The 27,979-nt window shown below is 36.7% G+C and overlaps 1 protein-coding gene across 2 annotated transcripts; it reads left to right on the forward strand.

The window, feature by feature from the left end:
• Positions 1 to 27,947, forward strand: LOC145770276 (inactive tyrosine-protein kinase transmembrane receptor ROR1-like). Of its 2 annotated transcripts, XM_082581874.1 has the most exons (19): positions 153 to 273; positions 536 to 663; positions 9,539 to 9,590; positions 10,134 to 10,171; positions 12,239 to 12,365; positions 14,569 to 14,750; positions 17,955 to 17,985; positions 18,355 to 18,494; positions 19,262 to 19,473; positions 19,924 to 20,127; positions 21,417 to 21,537; positions 22,421 to 22,614; positions 23,585 to 23,707; positions 23,911 to 24,021; positions 24,458 to 24,637; positions 25,217 to 25,395; positions 25,521 to 25,770; positions 25,919 to 26,064; positions 26,733 to 27,947. In XM_082581874.1, exons 2-19 carry the CDS (start codon positions 612 to 614, stop codon positions 27,514 to 27,516), a joined length of 3,126 nt encoding a protein of 1,041 aa, XP_082438000.1. In that variant the 5' UTR covers positions 153 to 273; positions 536 to 611; the 3' UTR covers positions 27,517 to 27,947. The 2 variants fall into 2 exon arrangements, with proteins under 2 accessions (XP_082437998.1, XP_082438000.1); XM_082581872.1 differs by lacking the exon at positions 536 to 663 and having other exon boundaries at positions 1 to 273.
• The last annotated feature ends 32 nt before the right edge of the window (positions 27,948 to 27,979 follow it).

The raw sequence follows: 27,979 nt of genomic DNA on the forward strand, positions 1-27,979 counted from the left end.
GAAAACGCAGAAGTGCGAAGAATGCAACAAAAGAAAAAAAAATGGAAAATTAGCGATTGACAGTGTGAGTTTTCCTTGTGTTTGCCAGATTGCAGAAAAGTCGTAAGTTGGGGCAGGTTTCAGCTACGTTTATGATTGATTGCAAAGGAGACATTTACCTGAATCTACGCATGAAGCCGCAGCTATTTTATCTCAGATTAACATCAATTTTTGAAGGTCATACTTGTCAGACGATTAATAACCGAGTACAAGATTGCTTGGATTTTCATTCAGGTTAGATCATCATTTCATTTCTGTTGATTTTTCACCAAAGTTATTAACAGTTTATGAAAAGGTTGTTCGTTTTGAAAACAAATTTGTAAAGGAAAGGAACAGGTTGTCAGCATTCAAAGTAAAAATTGGTAACGGAAAGCCAACGTGTCAAATCAATTAAAAAAATTAGCCTAATCCTACATTTTCCAGCAATAGAATGGCACAAAAGACAACACTGTTACTGCAGGTGTATAAAACAAAACTTCTATTGCTACTGTTTCAGCTTTGTAAAAACAATCATAAATTGTGACTGGCGCTCATCAAGTTATTCCAATTGAAGCTTTGGTTTATCAAGAGCAATGAAGCAAAGTGGTATATTACTATCACTTCTTTGTCTAACTGGCTTTTTAGGTAAGAGTATAAGTTTCATTGGTTTGCCATAACGTAACATCTGTTGAAAAATGTCAGTCTTAACAGTAGTGTGTTCATTTCATTGTCAAGTATCTTGTACATTTTGTCACGCAGAAGACTTAATTCGCTGAACAAACGTAGCTATTTCGTAAAGCCGATTGCGGTCAAACTTATATTGCACAATCGGATTAAAAAACCATGACCTTGTGATTGTACTCTTGATAGCAATGGAACACTGCTACATCATTGGAATTGCATTCTGATAATTAAGTAAATAGACGTGTATAATACAGTGCAAAAATTATTATTGCACAAGGATTTTCGTAAGGATTCAATCGACTGACAAAAGCAGCGGTTGAGAACTATGTGGCATGAATTAATGGTGCGATACTGATGAGCCCAGTCTCATGGGCGAAACACGTGTCTATCGCTGAATTCTTGCTACGCTCAACTGCCGAGAAACACAAAGTGTATCTAGTCTTTTTAGAACAATCCATTGGAATAGTTAAAAAAAATTACTGTTGCTGTTTTAAAGAAAGCACTGGAGAAATATTTCGGCATGTTTATTTTGTGGTTTTTAATATAAATATATAGAATAACATTTTGTGGCCGAAAAAGGGTCAACATCTTGTCTCCCATTTATAAATAAAACTTTTTACAAATGTGTTTCACTGCTACAAATCACAGTCTCACTAGCACAACGAATTTTAAAGCAAGAACATTTCATAGACCTGAGCTGGATTTGTGTTTTGCGACAAAACCTGATTTTGATTGCAAAGTAGAGATCGTGTTTCTGTAACTGCATACAAAAAGATGCACGAGACTTAAGGACCCTGAACATTAATTAGATTTTGGTGTTTGCAATTAAGTTTCTTTAAGAATTGTTGTGTATACTGAGAATGAGTAATTTGATTGCAAGCTGGCAAACCGTTTGTCTGTACGAGGCAATGAGCTACAAAGCAGCAAAGGTGCTTGGGGTATTAAAAGCAGTCTCCGTGCACGCAAGACTAGCTTGTCCAATTTAATCCTGTATTTATTCTACAGTGAATGCTTGCTGAAATCGGTTTCAGCGATTCTAAAGCGAATGATCATTGAATGTTGATATGGTGTTAATTAACGTTCTTTAGACGCATTGCCATTGATTTAAAAACAAAAACAATCACTTCGGTCCTTGCCTGTGTCGCCAGAGGTTTCTGCTGTTGACAGAACTGCACGAGTGCACGTGCGTTTGGTGCTCTAATTCGCTTTTGGTTCTTTGTAATTGTAGTCAGGAAAAATACAGCCTGGTTTTGTCTTGTGGGAAAATCTGCTCTAAAATTCTTTTGTCTTGATGGCAAGACCTTTTACGGCCACCATTGTAGACGGTAGTCTGAAAATCAAGCAGTTTTTTACAAGCAATGGAACGGTATTCGAATGCGAAAGCACGTTTTTGCTGAATCGTTTAAAAACAAGGTTAAAATGTGTGACATTGTCTTAGTTGGTCGTCCATTGTGCTCCAGAAAATAAGAGAAACACGCAGTGGCAATGACCGTCTTTTTCATTTTTATACTTTTTCTTCATCAATGATACTTCGTGAAAATTTAACTGAAAAATACTTCATGAAAACTCAAAAAAAAGTAAACTTTGTACTTCTCAGTGCAGTAAATATCACATGGTCTAATAGAAAATTTACGTCAAAACATTTTTTTTCTGAAAAACAATATTTAGCACTCCCAAGGCTAATTGCAAACAGGAAAACAAAGTCAGTTTTTATTTTACATAACTGGAGCTAATGCTGTTTACAGAAACAATTTTTTGTTTTGAATTTCTAACCAGCAGTTGGTTATTTCTGCAGCTTCATGTTCGCCGTCGCCTCATCCCAGACAGCAAATCAGTCGCATTGTACATTGATTCAACGTTTGCAGACGTTATCAGTTATCTGTGAAATTTCATGGTTTTTGATATTTTTCTATCCAGACAGCAAACTTTCCATTTTTATATCATTTCAATGTCTGGTAACTTTAAAACAACGTAAAAATTCAACTTTTTCTAGATGAGATGTTTGTACTTTCTACAAGAGACCGGTAGAATTGTCTTTTGCCACAACAAAATAACAGGCTTGCACATCGACTGATGCGTCATAATAAAAGAAACGTGGAAAGAGGGGTCATGACCCCAGGCAATTTTCAAGGCCAGTGATTCCCAGTTGATGATACAATTATGAATTTTCCAGATGTGACCTGCTTTAGTTTTTCTGATTCCAGATTGTCGTTGATTTTTTGAGGTTTATTTCGCAACTTTTCTTCTATCTTTGAAAGGTTGATTCAACTATTCTGGATGTTATATTGACTTTAAAAAAACAAAAAGTTTTTCTTACAAACCTTTTTGTGCGAAGTGGTATTCTTGCATAGCAGAAACGTCTTGAAACACTGTAACTACGCTAAAACGCACCGAAGTTTTTGACTTATGGTAATGGCTTGAAATAGCCTAATTTTCTCCGGTCTTCTGCTCTGCTTTGGAAACACAAAGGCAGCGCCTTTGTCTTGTTTTGGCTTTCAGCATTACAACCCCCCAGGCGGCGTTCCAGACAAGGCATCAGATGCGTAATTTCTAATTGATTTTATCTGATGGTGGCAATTAGCTCAGTCCTTGATTGCTTTGCACCTGCCCCGTACCATCGAGTGACTAAGACGCAATTGCGTAGGAATTCTCTTCCAAAGTGTTTTCTGTAATGTCTATACAATTCTATATAGCATGATATATACAATTCTATACAGAATGGTATAGCTTTGATAAATAATAAATCTTGATATATATATATATATATATGTATAGCATATAGCCCATATAAAATTGTTTTTTGTGTTTTTGCTTCAGATTTTTTATAGCCCCTTGGCAGCTGATCAGATTTATTTTTTGTAACAATAATATTTTTAGCTTTTTGACGATTTGAGGAGAATCTTCTTCGCAATGAATCCCATGCTTTGTTTCTGTATCTTTTCTGCATCTCAAAATTTTTAAGGCAAGCTTTATTGTATTGAACTTGTAGCCAAATACATTTATCAAGTTTGTTTGCAAAGAGCACTGAAGCATAGAGAGCTAAACATGCAGTTTGCCACACACATTGCCATTACTCTCGTTAATTTAGATGAAATATCTACACAAGTTTGGGTATCCACAATTTTCTATCATGGTGCGTCAAAATATTTGAACAATTATCATACTTCTATTAGTCATCTTAAAAAATGTTTTTGAATGAACAAATTCCCATGTTTAATATCGCTGCGATGTTTCGCAAAAGAAAAAAGGTAAATGTCGCATTCATATTCTGGCTGTACGCCAGGGGTATGTTCTGTTGGAGCAAATCGAAAACCGCTCTGAAAATTTGACTTTGCAATCACAGCATATGATTTTGCGAGCTGAAGGTATCAATCACAACAAGAAAGTGTTGCTTTCTATCCGAAACGTATGACTTTGAACGCAAAACTAATTGTTGTCTCACCGAAACGTATGGGTTTGTTTGTTACTGTTGTTGCGTAGAGATCGTATGGCTGCAGTAAGCGATAAAAACATCTGCACAATGTTCTAGATAAGGGCTTCTCAAACTACGGTTTGTGAGGTACTCAGACGAAAGTGTATTAACAGTACAGTGGGTCGTCTGCACTGTGTGTGTACAGCACACTACCCATCAAGGGGTCGCATGGCAAATTACTCTGTGAAATGGGGCCGCACAATAAAAAATAGTTTGAATAGCTTTTCTAAGAAGCAGCAATGACAGTCATGGCTGTAAGGTGGTTGTTTCAAAAAAGGTTTCATTTTAAAAATGAAACTAAACTATTTTAATTTTGTATGTTGGACGTTTTTCCAAAGCAAACTCAGTCTACTGTAAATGCTTTGACACACGTTTTAGATTTTATGAAAAGGAGCTAATGGAATATTTTTTTATGACATTGTAATGAGGGATAGGTTGATAGTCAAACACACGCGGGTAGCCAACATGTCACCTTCAGTAACTTGTTTTGTGCATGTGTAAACGTCTGTTCAATTTTCTTCAATTACAGTATGTAAACTTGCTGCATCGGCTTTTGTGCTCGTTCTGCTCTTCGTCCAAGTGAATTCTCTATTTCCTTCGAATAAATGTTTTAACGGGATACCCCACTCTTTTTTCTTGTATTTAAAATCTATGGTTGGTTTTGGTTGTAAAAAAGTTGTATAGCTTATCATGAGCTTATTCCTTTTTCTGATGGCTTCAATATATCAATATTAGCATCATCTAGTTATCAAATTCATGTATGGATTGATGGGTAGAGCATTTGTGAGGTAAAGCCACTGAAGCGTGTTCAATTGCGTGCGAAAACCTTTACAAAATATACAATTTTTACCATCATTTTACATCCTTACACGACAAATCAACCGAACGAGATGAAACATCATAAACATAAGGTGGAATAGTGTTTTCTCCTGACGAGTTGCGCAACACATCACTGCAAAGCACGTATTTTGCTTTGAAATGAAGTTTCCTGTTTAAACAAAGAGTCGAAAAAAGATCTGTGACTTAGTGTTGTTTTAACAAGCTCATCGTCCAAGTAAATTTTTGATTTTGAAAAACAAAACACTTTAAATTCGATCTTTTTTTTTCTTAGATGTTGTCCTCAAGCCAACTTGTATATTCATTTTGCCTTCGTCAACCAAAACAGTTGGAAATTTGCACTGATTTTAATGGAGATTTTACGTTAAAGTTGATGTGCAGTGATTTCACAAGATGGTAGTGGCTCTGATTTGTTGTGATTCGGTCAAATATCTTTCAAAGTGTAGATTTCGCTGATAACACACCCCTTTGTGTTTGAATAAAGCTACCTGTGACCGACCGACCATAACCTAAAAGATCAGTTCTTTTTTTACACTAATTCAACGTCTGCAGATATTGGCTCAATACAAAAATAGCTAATTTGCTGGCTGGGAAGATTTTTTACACCTCATCTCAGGATTTCTACGAGCAAACAAAACTTTTTAATTCGTGGCTGATTTTCACACTGTCTTGTTGTTTTACAGCAGAGACAACACAATTGTAATATTAAAAGTAGTGGCTGTGGTGCTATGTTGTGCTGCACATGTTTGTTTCTAAACCTCATCCTAAATTTCCTTATTTACCATCTCAAAAGTAGGTAGGCTATATCTTACGCTGTTTTCAGTTACAATTTATAAAAGAAAGGGAGAACCTATTCTTTTACCATGTCCGTTTCGTATTTCATTTCGTTTATAATAATTCAGCTGTTCAGTGGCTTGATAAGGGCTAGTATGTTATAACCGAAAACGTTTGCAAGAAACAAATAACTTATATTGTGTTTTCCACAAATAAATGTCGTAAAATATTTAATGTCCTGCCATTGCTGGGTTTTATCTGCTTACCTTTAAAACGGTTTTGAAAAGAATTCCTAGCTTTTTAGAACGGTAAACTGTATTACATGTCATTTTCAACATTTCGTAAAAGTGATAACACAAGTCTTGCACTCGTTAATGAACTCACAGTACGCAAGTTGTTCATATCATTTAAAAAAAGTGAATAGTCAAAAGTAGTTATAGGCTACTGCGTTCCTCGCAATAAGTGATTTAATCGTCAATTTCGTTAATTGATGACGTACATCAGTTAACGTTGGCTGACGAGTCTTGTTAGAATCAATATTTGTTTTAAGGGTTAGGGCATGGCCACCTAAAGATACGGCCTGATTTGTCACATTTTGCAGAAATTTCCAGGTTTTTCTAACTTTGGGCGAACGTTTAAATAATTTTTTCTAAAAATTAGATTTTTACGCTTTCTTTATTCTTTTCCCCAGATGACACAATAGGTTTCAACATCCTCACATGTTGAAAAACAAAGAAAATGGGATTTGGTAAATTTTAGTCAGACTGTTAATTTTCCATAACAGTCTGATTTTGCGTTTTTCAACTTACTTTTTCTCATTTGCTACTGCTTCCCCAAGGCAACAAAAAAGTTTTTTGTCATTAGGAAACCGCAAAAAGTAAAAACATGTCAAAAAATGCTAGTCAAGCACTAGCAGTAGCTGTAATCAAAATCTGCAAAATGTGACAAATCAGGCCGCATCTCCAGGTGGCCATGGTTAGGGTTAGGGTTTAGTTTAGTGGAAGGAAAAGAAAATGATGACCCGTTTTATTCATTTCAAGTAGTCCTACTCAGCGTCTTAAAATATGGGGAATAAACTTTAAATTATTCATCAACAATAACATCAAGAAACCCATAATTCCGAATAGTTTAACATGAATTTATGCTTTTCAATGTAATGTTAACGTACTGATACCTTCAATGACCTTCATGTAGTATGCGGCGCTTACTGAAACCAAAATAAGCAACAACCAAAAGAACATCAAACTAAATAACCCAAACAGTAGTGACATCAAAACACAAAGACATTTTTGGGTCTCTTATTTGGAGAAGGTAGACAGGTAGTCATACAAAAAGAGATAATTTTCGATTTAAAAGCGTTAAGACAACGATAAAAGATAGTTTGACTTATGACAGGTACTTTCAATTCTTTTACTGTCTCGTTGTAGTTTTGTCAGCTCATGGTATTGCAACTTATATGCTGAAAAGTTTGGGTGTTCATCAGGACAATATCGTTTCTAGCACTAGTTGCAACTTATACAAATAAGATTATTAAGCAGTATAGGGCCCATGAAATTGTTTTGATGTTTTGCACGAGTGTGCATAGTTTGTGTTATTTCTAAGCTCAATCTTAATGGGTGATGGTTATTAAGCTGATTTACTTTGGAAGTTAAATAGGTGTTGATAATTTCAACACAAGCAGCTAGTACACTGTACAAATTTTTTACCAGAATTAATTTTTACCAGCAAAACTCTCTCGTCTCCAGAGCTCAAACTTGGCGAATATCGAATTGTAATTATACGCCAACAAAAAAGTGGCCACTCAAAAAATGCACACGAAACAGCTTCGTTTAAACAAAAATATTTTGAAGCATTCAGCCTACTTAACATTGAGGTTTTCTGAGTTATTCAACTTTTCGCTGTTACATGTACGAACGATTAGTTGGATTCGCTTGTTGATTGTAACTTTTTTTTGCATTTAACTCAACCCACTGGTGGTTTATTACTAGAATTACAATGATGAAAAAAAGAGGAAAAAAACAAAATCAAGGTCTTAAATCAACTTACTGACCTTTTATCGTGGTATCTATTAAGGCCCTCATTTGTAATTTTTTCGTTTGTTTTTTATGTACTTGTAGTTGTACTAATGAGTCCTAATGGGCGAAACCGGTTCTTCAACATTAATATAACTTTTTAATTGAAATACTGTTGTGAGTGATAGCATAAGGTTTTGATTTCAGGTAAAAAAAAAAATGTTGATTTGTTTTTTGAAATGTGCTTTCAGAGTCTTTTTTAATAGGTGGAACCTTGTTTCATTTCCAACTAAATTATGTAGACGCTTTTTGAATTAAAAAAGAATCGTTTTGAATGTCTCTCTTACGGCAGTTGTAAGCACTTTATGTTTGTAAATGTCTTTTATATACCTCTTTTATAGAATAAATCATAAAATTGAACGTTGTGGTTCAACCTTTATTAGCTTACCGCAATTTTTCATATCCACTATTCCATTGATTAGTGATATATCGCATACTGTGAAAACTCTTTAAAATGTATTCTCCTTATTTCAAGTACAGCCAGTCGCTTAAATTGCCTGAAAATTAGCAGTGTACTTGATAATGATGATAACGTCCTATCCCACCTTGATAATTAATTGGTTTCGTTTTAAAGATGGAAAAATAAGAAAAATTTAAAAGATGGGGTGTTGTATGTTTAATCATAACTATCACAACTTTGTTGAGAACAAGGCCTTGTTTTGTGATAACTGCTAAGTACTATTTAGTTTGTGAATCGTTTGACGATTTCGCTCAGTTGAATGATGATTTAATTATGTTGTTTCAGCGTAAATCGTACAAATGTAGTGATTTAGACCCAGAACTATCTGTCAAGTTGCCTGGAGAAAGTGTCGCCTCTGTTAGATTAATGTTATGTGTATAAGGCGGGTTATGAAAATGATTCCATTAGAATCGTGTCTCTAGCAGTTCTCAAGGGCTTTGAGCGTTTGAACAAATGAACAGCTCAGAACGGTAGTCATTGTTTGATGAAATACCTGTGTAAACAAACGGTTTTGTCCCTTCTAATTATTCATAATGTCTCTTATTGATGTATTTTCTATTCAGCCTTAAATCGTTCAAATATTGTGATTGAACTCTCGCTGGATTGTTTTGGTTTTCCGTTGTTACGTTTAGAGTTTAGTAGCAGTCTAACGATTTAACCAATGTGTTCATAAAGCACTCCCACACAAAACCCCTCTTAGTCTCTATTCTCATACATGATTTGGTGTCTTCAGCATAATTTAAATGTAACCGACACTGCCATAAAACATGTCGCTGTGAATTCAATTGACTGTCAAAAGCAGTGGTCGCATTGCAACTCCGTGGCATGAGTTGATGGTGCGATACTGATGAACCTTACCTATACCTAGTGTAGTGGGCGAAACAAGTGTATGTCGCAATCAAGTCTTGCAACACTCGACTGCCGAAAAGCATGCCTATAAAGTTGTAAAAATATTTTACAAGTTATATGTATTTTTGCCAACGTTCTTACAAACGTTGGCAGAGATAATTGCATTGCACTGACAGTTTTCACCATGATACAAACACAGCCATAGTTTATTTTCTACCTACGGAAATATTTAGCTATTTGTCTGGGTTACTGTATTGAAATCCTTCACCAAAGAGTTTTTTAGCCAGAATTGTTCCAGTATTTCAACTAACCAACCGTACGTAAACAAATTTTAAAAGTCATGATAAAATGTAATTTGTTTCTTTATTTCAGGTTCGGTCAATTGCAATGCAAGTTCAACAAATGATTCACTAAGCACCTTAGGGTAAGTAAATTTCTTTAGCTGCTGTAATTCTTTTTGTTTGTTGATGTTTTTATTATTTAATGCCGTTGACAATCTGTTTACCTTTTACTTTTGATCTGATTAGAATAAAGTCATATTTGTGATTGTTGATCTCAAAACAAAGTCATGGTTATGCAATTTTTGATTACGAGTGGGTTTGAGCAAAATTAAAAAAAAAAAAAAAAAAAAAAAAAAACAGTTCTCAACGACAATTTTGTTTCCGTACGTTTAAGATTAGCGGCCGAGCGGCCGTGTCATGTTTAGCCTTTCAATTAAATTTTAACGTCATGTCATGCCTGATTTATTAACGTGGTTGAACGGTTTTAATTTATGATCAAATAATCGACTCACCACCAAATTGTACCACAATGGCGGAAGAAGTCAATTTGGTGTTATTCTGTCATTATCAAAAAAACGTGAACCACTCGTTGTCTTTTCGCCCACATCACATCAGTTAGTTATGGTACCACTGTATAATTGTTTTAATTTCCTACTTAAAGCTAACTTTATCGCTTTTTTTTTCAGTGAATCTCCAGCTCAGACGGGAAACCAGCCCGACACGGGTGAGTGAACACAAATGCATTTTTTTCGTTTCAAAAGGGGAACGATTCAGAAGTTTTTTTTAGATTAGTCACTCGAAAAAGCTTAATGCTTGCTGCATTGCTTTGTCAACTTTTCCAGTAGGTTGTTTTTGGCACGAACGAAGATATTGTTTCTCAAAGCTGCTGAAAGGTTTTTTCAACCTTTGAAAAACAAGCCAAAGGCTGCTTCAATCATCATTGCTATTGTTCTTGTCAAAATATGCTTTAGATTTCAAGTTGAGTCTTCAGTTTATAAACGCCCCACGTAACAATCTTGAGTCGCTAGTCACCAGAAAAGAATTATTTGGTGCTGCTGCTTGCACAAGGACCGTGGTAAAGGGCTAAATTGCAATCTAAAAGAATGCAATACAACCCAAGGAATGGTGCCAATCATGTGGACTGAATATTTATTTTACAACCAAATTTTAAGTAACTCATCACAAACATGCATTCAGAATATGAAGTTTTGTTGTGTCAAATTTATGGACAAAGAAACAACGATAAATAAATAAACTTAAAACCTCCACGAAATGCAAAATGCTGTGTTGTGATTTTTGGTGGAATGAATTTTGTATACTGTAAAATGTGTATATGTATTTTCTTATAAGTTTTGTGTAATGTAATTTGTAAATTTTAAATTGTAAGTTTCTTATAATGTAATTTGGGTGTAGTGTTTTTTGATGCATATAAAAAAAAAATTTTTTTAAATCTTTAGTTTGTAAGTTTGTTTTACTCTAGAAGTATAGACACAAAATCTAGTTTGGTTATGCGGCACAGGGTATGTGCCTTTTCCACCCTATAAAACATCAATTCAACAAAACAACAAACCAATTTTCAATGAGATTAAAGTAGATTTAAATTCTTATTCCAGAAGTCCTTGAAATACGTAGCCTACATAGGTGCCTGGTTTCTGCTTGTCAATGGCACTTTACAAATGTAGATGTTTAGTTTCATTGTGTTTCTTTACCTGTGGTAGATAAACACACATTTTTTAGCAAGCTACATAGCTTTACGTTGTTTTAACGCATTTCAATAGAGGTTCAAAGCTAAACAACATAACCTGTTTGAAAAGTCAACCGCCAGACAAAGACATTACGCCGCTGTGTTAGTCACCTCTTCGTGGCTTTCTTTTTGTGTGACGCCCACCAAAAAGCTTAACCCCATGGGACACAATGAATTGTATGCCGTCATAATTGCTTTGTTTTTGTTGGTAGCTGTCGATCAACTGTAAGTCTTTCTGATAAATTTATTTTCTCATTCGATAGCCGTGAAAAGTCTTTTGTTTCCGTCTAAAATGCCAGGATTTTTTTCCCGAAGTCTTCTCTGCAACCACTGTGGCGGATACATTAACTTTTATGTTTGAAATAAGCTGTTTTCGAAATTGCTTCTGATTTAATTCCCGCTTTAATTTGTTAGGTGTGACTTATGTTGTTGTCATATTAAATTGTGATGTCTAATTTTATAATGAAGCATCTTTTACGCTTTATTGTTATGCAAGGCGATACAAAGCTGGTTTGCGAAATAGTTTTAGTTTTTTAGTTTGTGACGAATTCAGCAAATTTGGATCACTTCTTTTGCATGGTCGTTCAGTCATGAGCTCATTTGCAGCTTAAAGCACCTGTGCAATGTGTCCGCTTTTAATAATTTGTAGGCTTACGACTGTTCAATGCGGAAACGCAGCCATGGGAGGCCATTGCCCTCCCCCTAAACTTTCATTTTGCCCTCCTAAAGATAAGTTTTTGATACTTTTATTTACGTTTTAATGACATTGTATTACATGTTAAATAACGTTTCATTGATGTTCTGCTGTATTTAGTAGCTATATTTTTAAACAGATTTTTTTTAAATATATTTGTTTTGTTCCTAAAGTTATATATTTGTTCCTCCCTCCAGTTACTTTTGTACCCTGAAATTTTCCAGGAACGTCACTGATTCAATGCCAAATTCAATTTAGATCATTATTTTTGGAAAATATTTTATTTCAAGCAGTCTAAGACTCAGTATCTATTCTGTGTGTTAACTGTTAACCAAGCAACCTTTTTTACGTAGATGAAACGAGAGATCCATTCCTGCGACTTGTTGGAGAACTCAAGGACCAAAACAGGGTTTCCGGAGACAGATTGCAGTTTAAATGCCGAATTGAGGGCTGGCCCACTGATCCAATCACTTACACTTGGTAGGATTTAGTATATGAGTGGTGGTATGAAATGTCGTTTTCTGCTGTGATCCAACGTATAGAATACGCAATGGATAAAACTACTTTTTACATTGATTCTGCGTCCTGAGAGATCAAGAATTAATCGGATTTGCAATCTTAAAATAAATTAAAAAAATAAATAAACCGAATTCAAACATTTCCCCGTATAAACACCAGATTTTACGTTGCATGCTTCTGATCTTTCATCCTCTTTTAATGACCCAATTTTCGGTTTGGATTTCTAACTGAGATGTCTTGAAGCAAATGCTCATGTGTGTTTGTTCTGACTTTTGTAGAAGGTCATTCTGAGGTGAATGTGTGATATCCCGGTCAACAAATCAGTTCCTTTTGTAAAGTACGCTCTTTTTACGTCTTCAGACGTTGAATCAATGCAAAAAGCATTGATTTTCTGTTTAGGATGTTTTCTTCCTTTTAAATGCTAGTCCCTAGACAGCACAATCTGTTATTTGTACGTTGATTCAACGTTGATTTACACAATACAGACTGCAGACGTTGAATCAATGTAAAAATGATGGATTTTGCTGTTTGGGACAGTACAATGTTTTTCATTTTTGTAGATTGAGTATAAGAAAGAAAGTACACGTGTTCGCAGCTAAAATTGCTTGATGTGTTTTGTTTTCTAATTCTTAGTTTCGTTTCGAAAGAAAAACAATTTCGTTTCGATCTGAATTTGAAACAGTTTTGACCATTGCTGAAGGCTTAAGCGTTCAGCAAAAATATTTTGCTGTATTTCGTTTCGCTTTGGTCAATAAAATTCATTTCGATTAGTCCTTAGTAGCATCCGCTTGCTGAGAACTAGAAATTATGCTTATGCTTATTGTGCTTAACAAATATGAATGACTATTTGCTGATTTTGGATAACTTGAATAAACTTTGAAAGAAAATATTGTCAAATTAAAGAGCAAAGTTCTTTACTTTTTAATCCCTTTAATTGGCATCATATTTACGTCTTTTCTTTATATCACCTTGAGGGTAGTTTTTGTCTATAACACGTTTGTGACTTCCCCGTATAAATAGCCTACTGTTTGTTTCCTGAATTAGATAAGTATAAACTCGTCGTTCTGTGTTGACGTCGTCGTCGTCGGATTGGGTTTTGGATGGTGATGTCGGATGTGGCAATTGAAACAAAGACCATTCGCTTGTACTTGTACGGTTGTTTAGGGTGGTGGTGGCTACGAGATGCTACACACTCTTGGCCGGTTCCATGTCCACTGCTGTCCAACAAGGTCGAAACGTGCAGCTTCAAAGAAACTGGTTGCAACGGGCTGTCTGGTGCTCTGTTCATCGAGGCCTGCCTATCAGGCTGCCTGCCAGTCAGTCACTGCCCTCTTCCGCTAAAAAGAGATTGCCGTTGGGAACTTTTACGTGTGTCTATTAGCCCCAGGAGTTGCTAGGAATGAGTCTAAATTTGGTATGGGTTCACCTCTACACCGCGTTGAGGCATCTCCATAAAGATGAGGGTTGAACATAATTAGCTCCCCAGACAATCCGTTTTCGTGGGGGTGTGTTCAAGTTCACGTAAAATTACTCTTTCATAATATTCACTGTAAGGTTTCAACCCATGGTTTCAACAATCACCTCATTACGAGGTTTTCAAGCTATACAAATTTATAAAGCTCTAACCGCTTTGTTACAAATAAAACGTCTAAAGAAATATACATCATAATAGATAATGATGATAAACTTATCACGAATTTGAATGTTTTTTTGTGTAAAAACGCTTAACTTTGTGAAATTGACTGAAAAATAATTGATGGTAAATTATTGGCGATCGTACATGCGCTACCATGTGCATTAACATTTTTGTTAAATTCAAGCTTGTAATTAATCTAATCTGAATGGCAGGTTTCGACATATTTTAAAACAATCTTGTGGTTCTGAAGTTTTTCAGCTGGCCATTTACCATTTTGGGAAAACGTTTGCATTTGTGGTTCTTTTCTCAAATTACCGTTACTTGGCTGCCATGCTACGACTCCGCTTTGACCAAGACATCCCATGTGACCATCTAGCACTTGTAGGATGCAGATTGCAGGGCTTAGTCCATGTTTGAATGAAAGCCTGACAAAGTGCATGGGTGTCTTGGTGATAGTGTGATAACCTTCTTGTGATAAGACTGCGCCTACTCATTATCACAGATATCCACAATATTTTCTTCTTCTAGGTACAAAGACAACGAACTGTTTGATCCGGACGAAAATTCTCGTTTCTCAATCCGGAATAAACCGACCATATCCAAATTAACGATCAAGGAGTTGTACACATCAGATGCAGGCACATACCGATGTGAGGTTTCTAATGTCCATCGGAGGGTGCATACAAGCGCGAAGCTCACTGTATCTTTCAGTAAGTAAAAAATATCCTCATATTTATAATAAGATTCAGCGAGTAGATTAGATTTAATAAGCTAATATATAATTAGATTTTATCGAGTTACTCAAATCCAGCAAAATACGAGGTGCCTGTGCATAGGGAATATTTGGCAATATTTAAAAAGGCTAGTGTAAGAAAATCAATTTGCCAGCGGTGTCGTCTTTTGCATTCACAAACCTTGGATCAAAGCAAACATCTTTGTGTCATTGCAGCAAATCTCTTAGAGTGAATAGTTGTGAACCCAAACGAAACCAAAAGAAGCAAACCTAGTGTAACAAGCAATACTAGGGCATTTAGAATGGACATACTGGTAGCACCTAGCACTGAAATATCACTTCTCTTAGCCCACTGCTTTCACTTTAAATGTGCCTATAACTACCTACTACTGTATTGTGGCGCACAGCTTATATGGAGTTGGATATTTGATAGTGAGATACATTTTCTCCAATTTACCAGCGATTGTTTCTACATAAGGCATGAAAACGGACGACAGTACACCTCAGCTCATAATAGCATATTTTTTCTTCTACATTACCAGTGATCGGATTTTTGTTGCAACATACAATCTTTGAAATCATTCAGTGTGGTCTTTTTTGGTGCTTCCAAAACACTGCATTGCGAGTTGCGACTAAACACAATGCTTTTACGCAGTTGTGACTTTTAACAATGTTAGCCGGTTAAAAAGCTTACATCCGTTCACCCTTTGACCAGACTTTTGAAACTCAATCGGCTGTTTCCTTGGTGACCTACATTAGGCTTGTATTTGGTGGCAAGTTTATACGACAGTTTTGCAACAGTGCAAGAATATGGTGGTCAAAACGAGCAAAACCATAAATCTGTTACTACGGTTAAACTATGGTTAAACTGAAAGCGTCACTTTCTCGAGTATAAAACAAATCTGGTTGCTTTCATACGAAATAAAGTATTCACCTAAATGTGAAGCAGAGGCAATTTTAAGTTACTAGAAGCTTCTGGTCAAATGATCACAACTAACCGAAGGCTATTTAGTGGCCTATGTCAAGCATGTTCTTGCAATACCTAAGCCAACACAACATATGCCTGAAATAGAGGATTGGGATTCGATATTTTACTGAAGATTCGTTATAACTACACTATTCTAGAATAAATTCAGAAACTCAAATATTCGACAATGCCCATCTCTGCAGATTAGGCGAAGAATTTAGTTTTTAAGAGTAGTCCGCCCCTTAAAACACACAAAGACGTTTTTACTCGTATATTTGTCAAAGAATATACTCAATTCTTGCCCATGCATTAGCTGAAATATATTGTAGCCCCGTTGGCACTTTTTCTTTCTGTAAAACAGTTTTCTCATCAGCATGCAAGTAGCATGTCCTAAATTGTAATCAACAATTGTATGGAAAGAATAGAAAGAAAGAATATTAACCTGGAGCCTGTTTGTGAAATCCTTTCCAAAGAAAAAAGCTTTTGTCCAGCCAGAGCATAAACATCTTTTGACGTTGAAGCTATGAAAAAACAGACCGATTTGCTGCAGGGTAAAGTGACTACAAGGCCTCGCGTGTAGGAGAAACTTATCACGGTAAATTTTCCACCATGCGTGAACGAAGGTTAAGCTTTTGGTCTAAAGTCAGATTGAACTAATGCATTCCTGACTGCAATCATATGCTCAACAGTTCTAAAGTTGAGGCTTAAAAACATCTGCAAGAACTTGCGGCGTGGATATAATTTGGAATGCGCATATTTGGGTTTGCGCATTCTTCATATCCTTTTATTTTATCTTTCGTCATTTAACGAGGCCAGGACGAAGAAGATAGTATGAGCTGCAATAAGCGATATACCAGCACGCTCTTACTGGACATTATATAGTATAATTGCACGAATGTCTGTTTATTGAATTTGTCCTTTAATGAACATTCCAATGCGTAGAAAGAGATAACGTGATGGCATTCTCCATGCGAAAATGTGATTGGTATTCTCCACGTCAAAATTCGTGATAATGATATTTTGCCTTGATGCACTAGTAATACCGAAAAAAAAACTTGCTTTGAAAAACGCATTTTAACATCCATGCAGCATCAATACTTTGCTACAGTGATGATAACAAAATTATGTCCCATTAGCAAAATTTGTGTTTTAGAATCAATGCAAAAAGGCGGATGCTGGTATGTTTCAATCAGACACGCATATAAGCCGATTGGTGACTGTACGTCGCTGTGAGATAAGGGTTTACAATTGCCAGAAGGTTGCCACGACTTCTAAACGCAACACGAATGCATTTGTCGACCATATGGAAGACGATAATGAATAAGTTTGAAATGAGAGATTACAGGCTTTTAGAAACGTCATATGATTGACAGTCGTGGTTGCAAGATTAAAGAACATGAAAGTTCGGATTATGTTACGCCTGTTATTGCCTTTCACGGTTTCGTACGTGTGCAAAAATACTACTATCTGCGTGTTGGGTCTAGCACAGTGGCCAATTTGTTATTATACCCTCCCCTAAAGACTGCTTTGGGTAGTTTTGAGCTCAAAGTCTAAGTGTAGTCGTACTAAAGGTTCCAAGAATTGTACGATTGTCGCACAACGCTGTGATAAGAGGAAGTAACAATACAATCATTTTGCACATATGATTCTGACAGATGCACATTGCACAATCATTCAAATAACTTTAGCTGGTGTAAAGAAGCAACATATTAACCATGCGTCCACCTGTAACCATGTGTCCTTCATGTCCACCTTATACATGAAGGTGGACACGAAGATTGGCTTCCTTGCCTTCCCAACCAATTAATCTAAACCTTCAACTACCGGACGTAAGGCTGGATACGACAAAAAAAAACATACCACGACAAGTAGTATTATCATCAGTTTATTGTGGTGTGCCGGTTAAGTCTTCCAGTGTTTTAGCCTTCGCATCCATGCTAATTGTTTGTTACAAGAAGTCAAAACTTTAATCACTATTGAAAATCTCTTTGAAACAAGCATTAGAATTTATTGCACTGTTTTATTCATTAATTATAGAGATGTGTAAAAATGTGTTCATTTGAAAAGATGTATAAGAAGCTTTTCTGTTCAACCTGCGGTCATGTTAAATGAAACACTTAGCAATTTATTAATGAAATATTAAGTCATATTAATGAAACAATATAGTTCCTTTATAAAATGAATTCGTGGTTTTATTAAGAAATTTCTTTTCAGGACTACCACCAAAAGACGACGGCTACGAGACGTAAGTGTTTCTTCATTAATGAATAGTGCAGTGTAAATCTCTTGCAATGTAAATTTAAATCAGTGTAAACTATTCTTTCAAACGTCTGAAGATGGCTTGTTTTATAGCCGAAAACGTTTGCAGTTTTTTTTTTGTAACGTAGCAAATGCCGTGTTGTTAGTTGGCTTTATGTTTTATGGTTCAACAAAATAACTTTTCTTCCGAAAATGAAGTTTTATGGACCTGTGAAAAAAAATGTAAAAAGGATTTTTTTCGTTAGCTTATGACTACGGTATGTCATATTAGTAAAAGAGTATGGAAGAATAAGATTACTCTTAGATGAGAGTAAAATTTTTGATACTATATTTTATTATGGTTTATTTATTGCAGAAAAATTCCTGAAGGCAAATGCGAAACGTATTCTGGAGAAGCTTGTAGGTCACAATTGGCAGGAACAAACATTTACGTAGATCCGTTCCTTACGCAGGCTAAGATGGAACAAGAAATCACAACGGCTTTGGACCACATAAGTAAGTTTTACTTGAAGTTAATAATTCCTAACATTTTCCCCTTTTCACTTTATTTTTCTTAAATGGCAGTACTGCAAAACAGACTTAACCATAGCCACCCAACTTAACGAATTTCTGAACCTATTTGTAGAATTGCAAAGTGACAAAATACTTTTGTGTTAACCAATGTCTCGGTTATTAACACTTCACCATATAAAGACATAGCCATTAGCCAAGCTTACCTTTAGTTAACAACCACCACTTGTTACGCGTTCTTTCTGTTTGTTTTTTTTTTCTGTTTTGTTTGTTTTAAGATGTTGTATTGACTTATTATGATTACTGTTGATTAAGATTTAATCCTTGAACACAGTCAAACTTATCGAAGATGATCGTGTTTTTGACGACACACATTATGACGTGTTAATAGTGGACAAGAAATTTAACTTCCTTGTTTGTTCGTCCACGTACGTAATCTAAGTCTACAAGCACCGGGTGAAAATCTCGATACAGTGTTATTTATTTACCTCGGTATTTACATTTTCTTGTTGTGGCTCTGTCTCCACACAGGGGTGGATCTAGCAAATAACCCTGTGTGGGTTGGGGGACTTCAACAAAACACAATAATGTGTCAATCTACATTAATATGACCGTGCAAATACACCGTAAATAAGATTAATTTCTGTACTTTAAGGGGGTTATTGCCCGAATCGCGACCCCTGGATTCCCAATTGTCTCAATATAAAGTTTCGATCAATTTTTGTGATCATTTTAGCTTTGACTATTTTCAGCGAACACAAATTACATGTCGGAAAAATGCGAACGATACGCCTATCCAGCTTTCTGCAATTTCGTCTTCTCACCTTGTGAATATAGGGCTGATAGATCGACCGGTAAGAAGAAAGCCTACCCAATCAAGTTATGCAGGGAGGACTGCGAGTTAATGAAGCATGACGTTTGCGCAGAAGAATATTTGAACAGCAATGGCGATGACTTTTTGCGGGTGAATAGTTTGCAAATGATTGTGTTCAATAGACAAAGTTACATTTTGTTGAATGGTGTTATTATCGTTATCAGGAATCAGGGTAATATGTTGTGGTACAACAAAGTAAACTTTTTCAAAGGCTCTACAAATGAACTTAAAATGAAATTTGGTTGGATATAACAGCGGGAAAAGTACAATATATTTTGAACATCGATAACATCCTTTCTTGTTAATTTTTCTATAGTTAAAAATGATATTTGCCTCATCTTGATGCCACGTCTCTGTTGAGGTTTACCATCACTCTGCATAAACATCGATGTTTAAAACGTTATATTTCAAATTTATTTCAAATCCATGTGCCTGTGACAATTAAAACCAAAACTTCTACTTCCATTTGTAAAAAAACTAAAATTTCAAGTACCAGTAAGCCTATGTCCTATGACTTTACTTATTCTGCGCCTTTTTCAGGAAATTTTTAACACCGCAAACTGCAGTCGCTTGCCAGCTACAACAGACCGCAATCTCAAGTGCACCAAAGTTGGTTTGCCTTCTGTGAGCAATGAAAAGCATACCTGTTACAACAAATCCGGTGTTGGTTACAGGGGTCTGGTTAGCACTACAAGAATCACTGGTCAGAGATGCAAACCTTGGCCAAATGAAATGATGAAACAGGTGATATAATCTTTTGTGGTATTTTCGTCTTTTTTGATATTCTAAGGTCAACAGTTTATTATTTTGAAACCAAGGTTGACAATATTTTCCGGACCACACTGATGATAGGCTACTACAAAATAACCAGTCTTTGGTTTCACCATTCTAGGGCATGCAAACCTTTTTCTTCAATTGATAGGTGGAGAAAGATAAAAAATTCAAGTTCAAATATGAAATTCAACCGACATGCTATGCTGTGTGTTTCTTGACACCACATTGACAATGACAAAGTGATTTTACTGAGAAGAAATGATGTTTTGCGATGGTTCAGTGCTTAAGAGCTTCCAATTAATCAATCTTGGTAGGGCACCCGACAAAACTGGTTGAAGCTGTATTTATCTTTGTTAAAAAATTAAACAAGTTGAATTACTGTAACCAAAGTAACCTTTACAGCTTGTTTCACCCTTTGCTGGATCGTCAAAAGGTGCTTATTTAAATAGAATAGGTAGTTATCGAAAAAAAAAACTTTTTCTATTCATGAGAACAATATGAAAAAGACTTTAAAAATATTAATAAAATCATGGTAGAGACATTGCATGACGGGATGTGAATTCCGCTTTTCCGCCTACACTAGAAGGGCCAATTCTCAATACCATTGTTATGTCATGCCTCATTACAAGCTTACTTTTGACTTCCTTCTGATACTGCTTTGAAACCAAATTCACTAGCTTGTTTTTGCATAGCCTATATAGAATAGGCTATAACGTACAACATTTTGTAAAACTAAGGAAAAGGGACCCTTCTAACGTGGTGGGTAAGCCGAAACAGAAGTATCCCTAAATCGTTGTAGCCTTACTTAATGCCATGAGAAAAGTATCTTTATTATTAATGCTGAGTGATAAAGTAGTCTCAGCTTATAGGATCTACGGTGCAGTCTACTATATTAGTATAATGATTTATGACTCACAGGCTAGTAATATTTTTATTTGATACAAAGTTACCTTCCACTTTGCCCACTTTCTTGGAATAATTCATATCAGTCTCCTCTTTGCCTTGAATTGAAAATTAAACTACCACATAACATGTTTAAGTCAAAGATAAACCAACGTATCTTTGACTTAAACGTCAAAGATATAGCTAACATAGTATGTTGGTGAGACTCTATTGTAATTCATTTTAGGTTCTATCTTGTCTATGCGAATTATTGAGGACTGTATTACGACAGGTTACTTGTTTACTGAAGATTAACCCACAAAGGCAACATTTAGCGTATTCCTAATAATTAAAAGCCGCTTTGTTTTGAACCACAGCATACAGAACTAGCCGGAGGCCATAATTATTGTCGAAACCCTGGAAATCAAATGAGCATGCCCTGGTGCTACATTGACAACCACTACACCAAAAAAGAAGTGTGTAAACTGGATAAATGCGGTAAGAACTAGTTTTTGAAACAAAAGATCGTCATCAGCGTTGGCATTGTCATGCTGCTCAAACTGAGAAGACAATATGTTCCATAAACTTTGCAACTGCGAATGAAACTATTCATCGTGGAATTTCGCTCAGTGAACTTATTAGTTGTTGTATTCATTATATCCATTGTCTTTGCTGAATCTTCTGCGACGAAATTGTATTACAATTTGTATTTACAGTTTTAGAGCAAAGGCAATTTCCTGTTAAACTACAGTTGTGAAAATATATCTCAGAAAGGATTTTGGACTTTAGTGTATTGTATATTCCGTAATACACAAACCAATTCTTACCCCAGCAGCTGATTAATTTGTGTAGAGTTTTGATTATTGGCCTTTTGTGATAAAATAATCCGATTGCGCGCTGACATCCCATTGGACAGCAAATAAGCAAATCGCTGGTCAGTTGCAAAACAAAAGCTCGTAGCCACATTCAAACCAGCAAAAGTTCCCATTTTTACATCGTTCCATCGTCTAGCAAAGTTGAAACGATGTAAAAAAATCCATCCTTTGCTGGCTTGGATAGGCTACTTCCCAATCCGTAAATGGTTGTTTTCTGTCGCTGACTGTCTTCAATTCGCCCAGTCATCAACCAACAATTAACTTTCTAAGCCAGTGACAAAGCTAGAAAGAAGTATGGGGGTAGCAAAAGAAACTGTTGGGAGGGCAAGCGTCATCTAACATAAATGATAATGGTTTTAATAGTATTGAAAAACAATTTTTTTGGGAAGTAAGATAAAATCTTGAGATGACGATTACTACCAACGGCAACGTCCCTGCTTCAAGCTGGCGCATATACAACAGGAATAAGCTTTTTTCTTAGCTTTTTCATGTTATTGTCTTTATAGAAGTTGCTGCTGCCCCCGGATCAGATATGGCTGTTATCCTTATTCCCAGTGTTGCCATTCCGTTCATTATCGGCTGCATTGTGCTTGCCTTTTGCGTATGCAGAAAGAAAAACTCAAAAAAAGAAAATGGAAAAACTAAATCTGTTGCAGAAAAGAAAATCGACTTGCCTGTGCTGTCGGTACGGAAAGGCGTGGTAAGTTATTCTGTTAATCCAGGACAGCTTAATGTGAAACTGACACAGTCATTTGCGCTTTGCAAAGCAGACAGTTTCAACATAATCGTACAGAGTCGCGAAGTGAACTGTTGTAGTGGGTGGTCAACTTTCGGTTGGTGAGACTACTCTCGGCCTACTGTGTTCTGCAAACAGACATTGTTTTCAATGGTTTCAAATACAGCAGTGTATCCAGCGCAGACGTGAAACCGGTGCCACGAATTCTCCTTTAGTAAATTGAGTCTTTTTTTTGCGCTAATGGGTTTTTGATAGAACTCGACAGGAGGTCGAACCACAGTCTATCTACTTGGAGGCGGGCACTTAAACCACTCAGCCACCAAGCCAATGAACTACAGTTGGCGAACAGCATTATTTAAAGTATTCAAAGAAGAATTGTCTTGCTTTATCCCATACATATGCAAAGCCAGCAGTGGGATGGCGCAACGGATAAGGCGTTGGTTTTCCAATTATGCAAACCTGGTTCGACTCCCAGCATCAGCTGATTCAGCTGGTCAAAACACCGCTCACCTCTACCTAGGGTGTAATAAATTGGGTGGGCGTAGTTGCTGAAGTAAAGACCTACTTCACCTTAAAACTCTATAGGACAGGCTCAAGTTCAAGTCCACTACATCTAATTTAAAATAAAAATATGTTGAAGCTGGTAACGTTACTTGGTTTTATATGTTGTTTTTATAAGGGTGCGGAGCATTATGGGAATGATAACATTTGACGTCACAAATGTACAATAAATGTAAATGAATAAGCTTCACTCTGTTTTTAATTTGTAAATGTTTAAAGATCTTTTCCAGGAGAAATCACAACATTTGTTACATGAGCTTTTTAATTCCCTAGTTCCAACTCCTAAACTTAATTACTTCCCTAGTTCCTGTTTGTAAAACTTTGGGATCCTAGCTAGCACGGAATCTAACAAACTATTCTTTTTTCATTTCAGGCCAAACTTCCCGAGCTGAATGCCACCTCAGTTCATCTTCTAGTTGAAGTAGGCGACGGTGCCTATGGCAAGGTATACAAGGCAAAGATCTTCTCGAATCCTCAATTCAGCACTAACTTTCCGGTAAACAAAATTATGTTTGATCGACGTTTTCAAAACGAATTACGGCCTGCTTGTTAACATTTAATTATTTGATTAGACATCGATTGGATTTAACCGCATTCAAGCGGTTTTGTTTGAAAAGGCAGATTGCAGTACTTCCTTTTTAGTATTCTGTTTAATTGTTGTTGAAAGCCTTTTGTGTGTAACTGAAGTTTTTTCGTTAGGTGGCGGTAAAAACTTTGAGAGATAGTTCTATGTCGCCGCAAGTGGACGATTTTCAACGAGAAATGGAAGTGTTTGCGGAATTGCAACATGAAAACGTCGCATGCCTCAAGGTCGGTTGATGAATAATAATCTACTTTGATTGTCTTATACTCTTTAGTACTTACATTATGACTATTACATTAACTGTATCTATTCAACAAAGGATCCTGTTTTAGACGTTGACAAAGCGAAGTTACCTAAGCGAAGTTACCTTCAGTAACTTCTTGCTGAAACATCTTTTCTTTAAAGTAGCCTATAACGAAAGCATGGCTGCATAGCCGAGTGGTGAGAGCCCTGGAACGGCAATCGAAAGGGCGCCGGTTCGACACCGCTTAAGAGCATGCGGCTGTGTCTTTGGCTAGGACACTTAAAGGCATGCCTGAAGGTGGACACGAAGATTGGCTTCCTTGTTTTCCCGTCCACTTAATCTAAATCTTCAACCACCAGGTGTAAGCCTGGATACGACAAAAAAAAAACGAAAACACATTAATTGTTGAACGTATACAGGCGATCGTCACTCAGCCTTCTCTTCGCTGTATGGTGTTCGAGTACACAGACGGAGTGGACTTGCACGAGTACCTGGTATCGCATTCTCCTCAATCCGATTTTGCAAAGCCGGTCAGCAGCGCAAGCAGTCATGCCTCCTCCACGATCGAACATGCTGACTTTGTAAGGATGTCCATTCAGGTACTGCAGTTATGTTTTCTACAAGCTGTTGTATAATGTATACACCAATTGCAAAGTCTTCACCACATTTTAAAGGAAGACTTGCACTGCTGCTTTTCACATTTTATACTACAGTGTGTAGAACGGACGTGTTGATTCGATTTAGTCTCGTGCAGGGCTGCCACCAATTTGAGCTATGGGTGCTGCACAAAGTTTTTAGAATTGGTAACAGTGCATGAGTCGCCTCTAATCTGCATTGGCTACGTCTAATCTCATCATGCCCAGTCAAAACAAGCCAAACGCTCAAAGGCTTATTTTTCGTGTTCTTGAATTTGTTATGTGTATCATCATTTATTTGTATGCAGTGGTGAGATTTAATCTAGTTAGAAATCGGTTCGCTTCGACTAAAATTAGCCACATCTGTCAACCCTGCGTGCAGTGATTAAATTAGTTCCTCTCGAAAAAATTGGTCAGGAACCTGTTCGGCGACCTTTTTATTTGTAGGAAGCGGTTCGCGCGAACCGAACGAATCTTACCACTGTTTGCATGTCTTAAGTCGGATCAGCTTTTACAAATCTTAATCATTATATTAAATCACAGATTGCATCAGGAATGGAATACTTGTCAAGCAACAATTACATTCATCGAGATCTAGCAGCTCGAAATGTGTTGGTTTGTGGAAACATGGATTTGAAAATTTGTAACTTGGGAGTTGTCAGAGATTCGTATCTATCCAGTTACTACAGATCGCCACAAGGGGGTCAGATGCTCCCAATCAGGTAAGAAATTATTCTAATATCTTACAATTCTGTTTTCTTCTTGAATTAGATTGAAACCTAATGAGACGTGGTTGTCATACTGCAGTTATGACAAAATATATTGAAGAAACTCATTTGTGGTTTAGATGGATGGCTCCAGAATCGTTACAGAGTTGGCAGTTTTCGGACAAGAGCGCAGTTTGGTCGTTCGGTGTTTTACTTTGGGAGATGTTCAGTTACGGGTTACAACCTTACTGTGGATACAGTAACCACGAAGTATTGGACATGATATCTCGTCGACAGCTGCTTACCTGTCCCGACCAGTGTCCGGCCAAGATGTACTCACTCATGCATGAATGCTGGACGGCTCAAACAACTCAACGTCCTCAATTTGGGGTGAATTTTAGCACAAGCTTTTTAAACCTTGCTTTTTTCTCAAAAGAATTAGCCTACTGTTCATTAACTGTACTGTCACAAGCGTAGCCTACATTTTGTTGCTGGTTTTTCAAAATAATTAATTATCTATCGTATCAATTGTTTCCAGGATCTCAGAGCCAAGTTGCAAGGATGGAATTGTCCCAGTGCCGGTCGAGTTACTTCTCAGCTGGCCCAAGGGATCCACAGACAACTGAACAGCGTCATGAGAGACGGATCGGGTCAATACAACCAATTTTACCAGGCCAGCAGCATGTCAGTACCTTGTTTTTTGCAATATTATTACTCATGATGCAGGCTCACTTATGATACAGTGATGTTTGGAACATATTGAACCATTTTCTAATGATTTTGCAATGACTTTGCTTAAATGGTGGAACTCTCATATTGAAATATATATCGTCTTTGTTTTTTTGGCTTTCCCATTAGCTTCATGATAACGTAATTTTGCCTGTTATCATGATCTTGTCACAGACAAGGTGTACAACTGCACAGTGCACATGTTTGCTGTCACTTTTACACTTTTAACTATGGTAGTTTTTGTGATGTGATGTGTTTGTAGATTAGCACTTTACGTAGTTTTTCGTAAGTCTCCTACGGTATATTTTTGTGCGCTATAGAGCAGCAATGAAAATTAACTGGTTGGTCAACAAAGCATTAGCACAAAACGTGTTCATGAAATAAGAGATCCAAAGCTACTTGATATTGCTAGTCTAGAGATAGGATGTTACGTTTGTTTTGTAAATCGACTTCCTTACTTTACGATTTAGTTGGGCTATTTTAGCTGTTTTAAAATTATCATATTGACAATATCATCATCATCATCATAATCCATCGTCGGTTTGTTCCCCACTAGTGGGGGTGGCCGATATGTCTATACTTATTTGTCTTATTTGTCTGATATCGTCTGTACTTATTTGCAGCGGAGGAAGCAGCAGCATTACTTGCACATCAGGACCTGGATCGGCACCTTCTCCGCCTCTGAGATACCAAAATGAGTATGTGCCTCTTCCAGGATCAAACCCACCCACCTACGCTTCCCAACAACAACTTCCACCTGTTTCTCCTAACTCTCATCCATCTTATGAAGGAAATGTTTCAGGAGGATTCCAACCAACTCCTCCTGGCCATCAATATACTGGTAATTTTGGAGGACCTTTGCAACATCCTGGTGTACAAATGCCAAGAAGAGGGCAGTCCTTCCGAACAGGACCCGCATCGCATAGTAGCAGAAGTTCGGGCAGTTGTGCATCTTCATCCAAAGATCAGTACCTTCCAGTTCAGCCTCACCGACAAACAAACGGAGTTGATTCTTATCAAGAAGACTTTCCACAACCACCCTTTTCAGGACCTGGGAATCGATCCTTGGAAGGAGTCGTGGAAGACGAAAATAGTTATGATGATGAAGAACAATTTTATCAACAACCACGCGGAATAAATCTTCAAAATCCACCTCTCATTGTAACAACTCGGCCTGCTTCCAAACAACCATTGCTGAATGACTCCACCAAACCAAACCATGCGCTGCTTGAAGGTGGTTCCGACAAGTCCGGTGCCAGTGTCAGAGCAACATCATGTGACTCTGGTCTTCCAGTGGAAGATGTGGACGGCCAAGCTTTGGATTCAGCAGCTCCTTTGTTAAGAAAAGGTCCACGTCCTCCAGTCAAAGCGCACATTCGAGGAGGTACTCCTAAGAAGTTTATCTGAATGGGCAGAGAAATGAGTTGCAAATAATGCAGGATACTGAAGATGTAGTTGCAAACCAAGGTCCATTCAGTTTGTGAGGAGGTTGCGAACATTCCACGAACGTTACTCTTTGAACTGTATTCGACCAAGAATTATCAGATGAAAGTATTGTTTGTTTACATTTCTCTTTTAAATTGTTGAATTGAACAGTCTGTTTTGGAGACATTAGCAAATGCACCAAATCAAGCAAACTTTGCAGGCGTCTTATTTATTTTTTATATCGTTTAACACTGTGTGGACTATTAATCGCTTTGCTGCAGAAACTAATCATTTGAGCAAGTAAAAGTATCCTCTCTAAAGTAAGGACACTTCTGTAAAAGGTTGATAGAAAACTCCTGAGACAGAAACGTCTGTGTCCAGGAGTAGGGTACAGCTAAATTGGGGCACTTGTGACATTCTTGATGACGTAAAATGTAGAGCCCTG

The sequence above is a fragment of the Aplidium turbinatum genome, chromosome 5, assembly GCF_918807975.1.
Source record: "Aplidium turbinatum chromosome 5, kaAplTurb1.1, whole genome shotgun sequence".
NCBI lineage: Eukaryota > Metazoa > Chordata > Ascidiacea > Aplousobranchia > Polyclinidae > Aplidium > Aplidium turbinatum.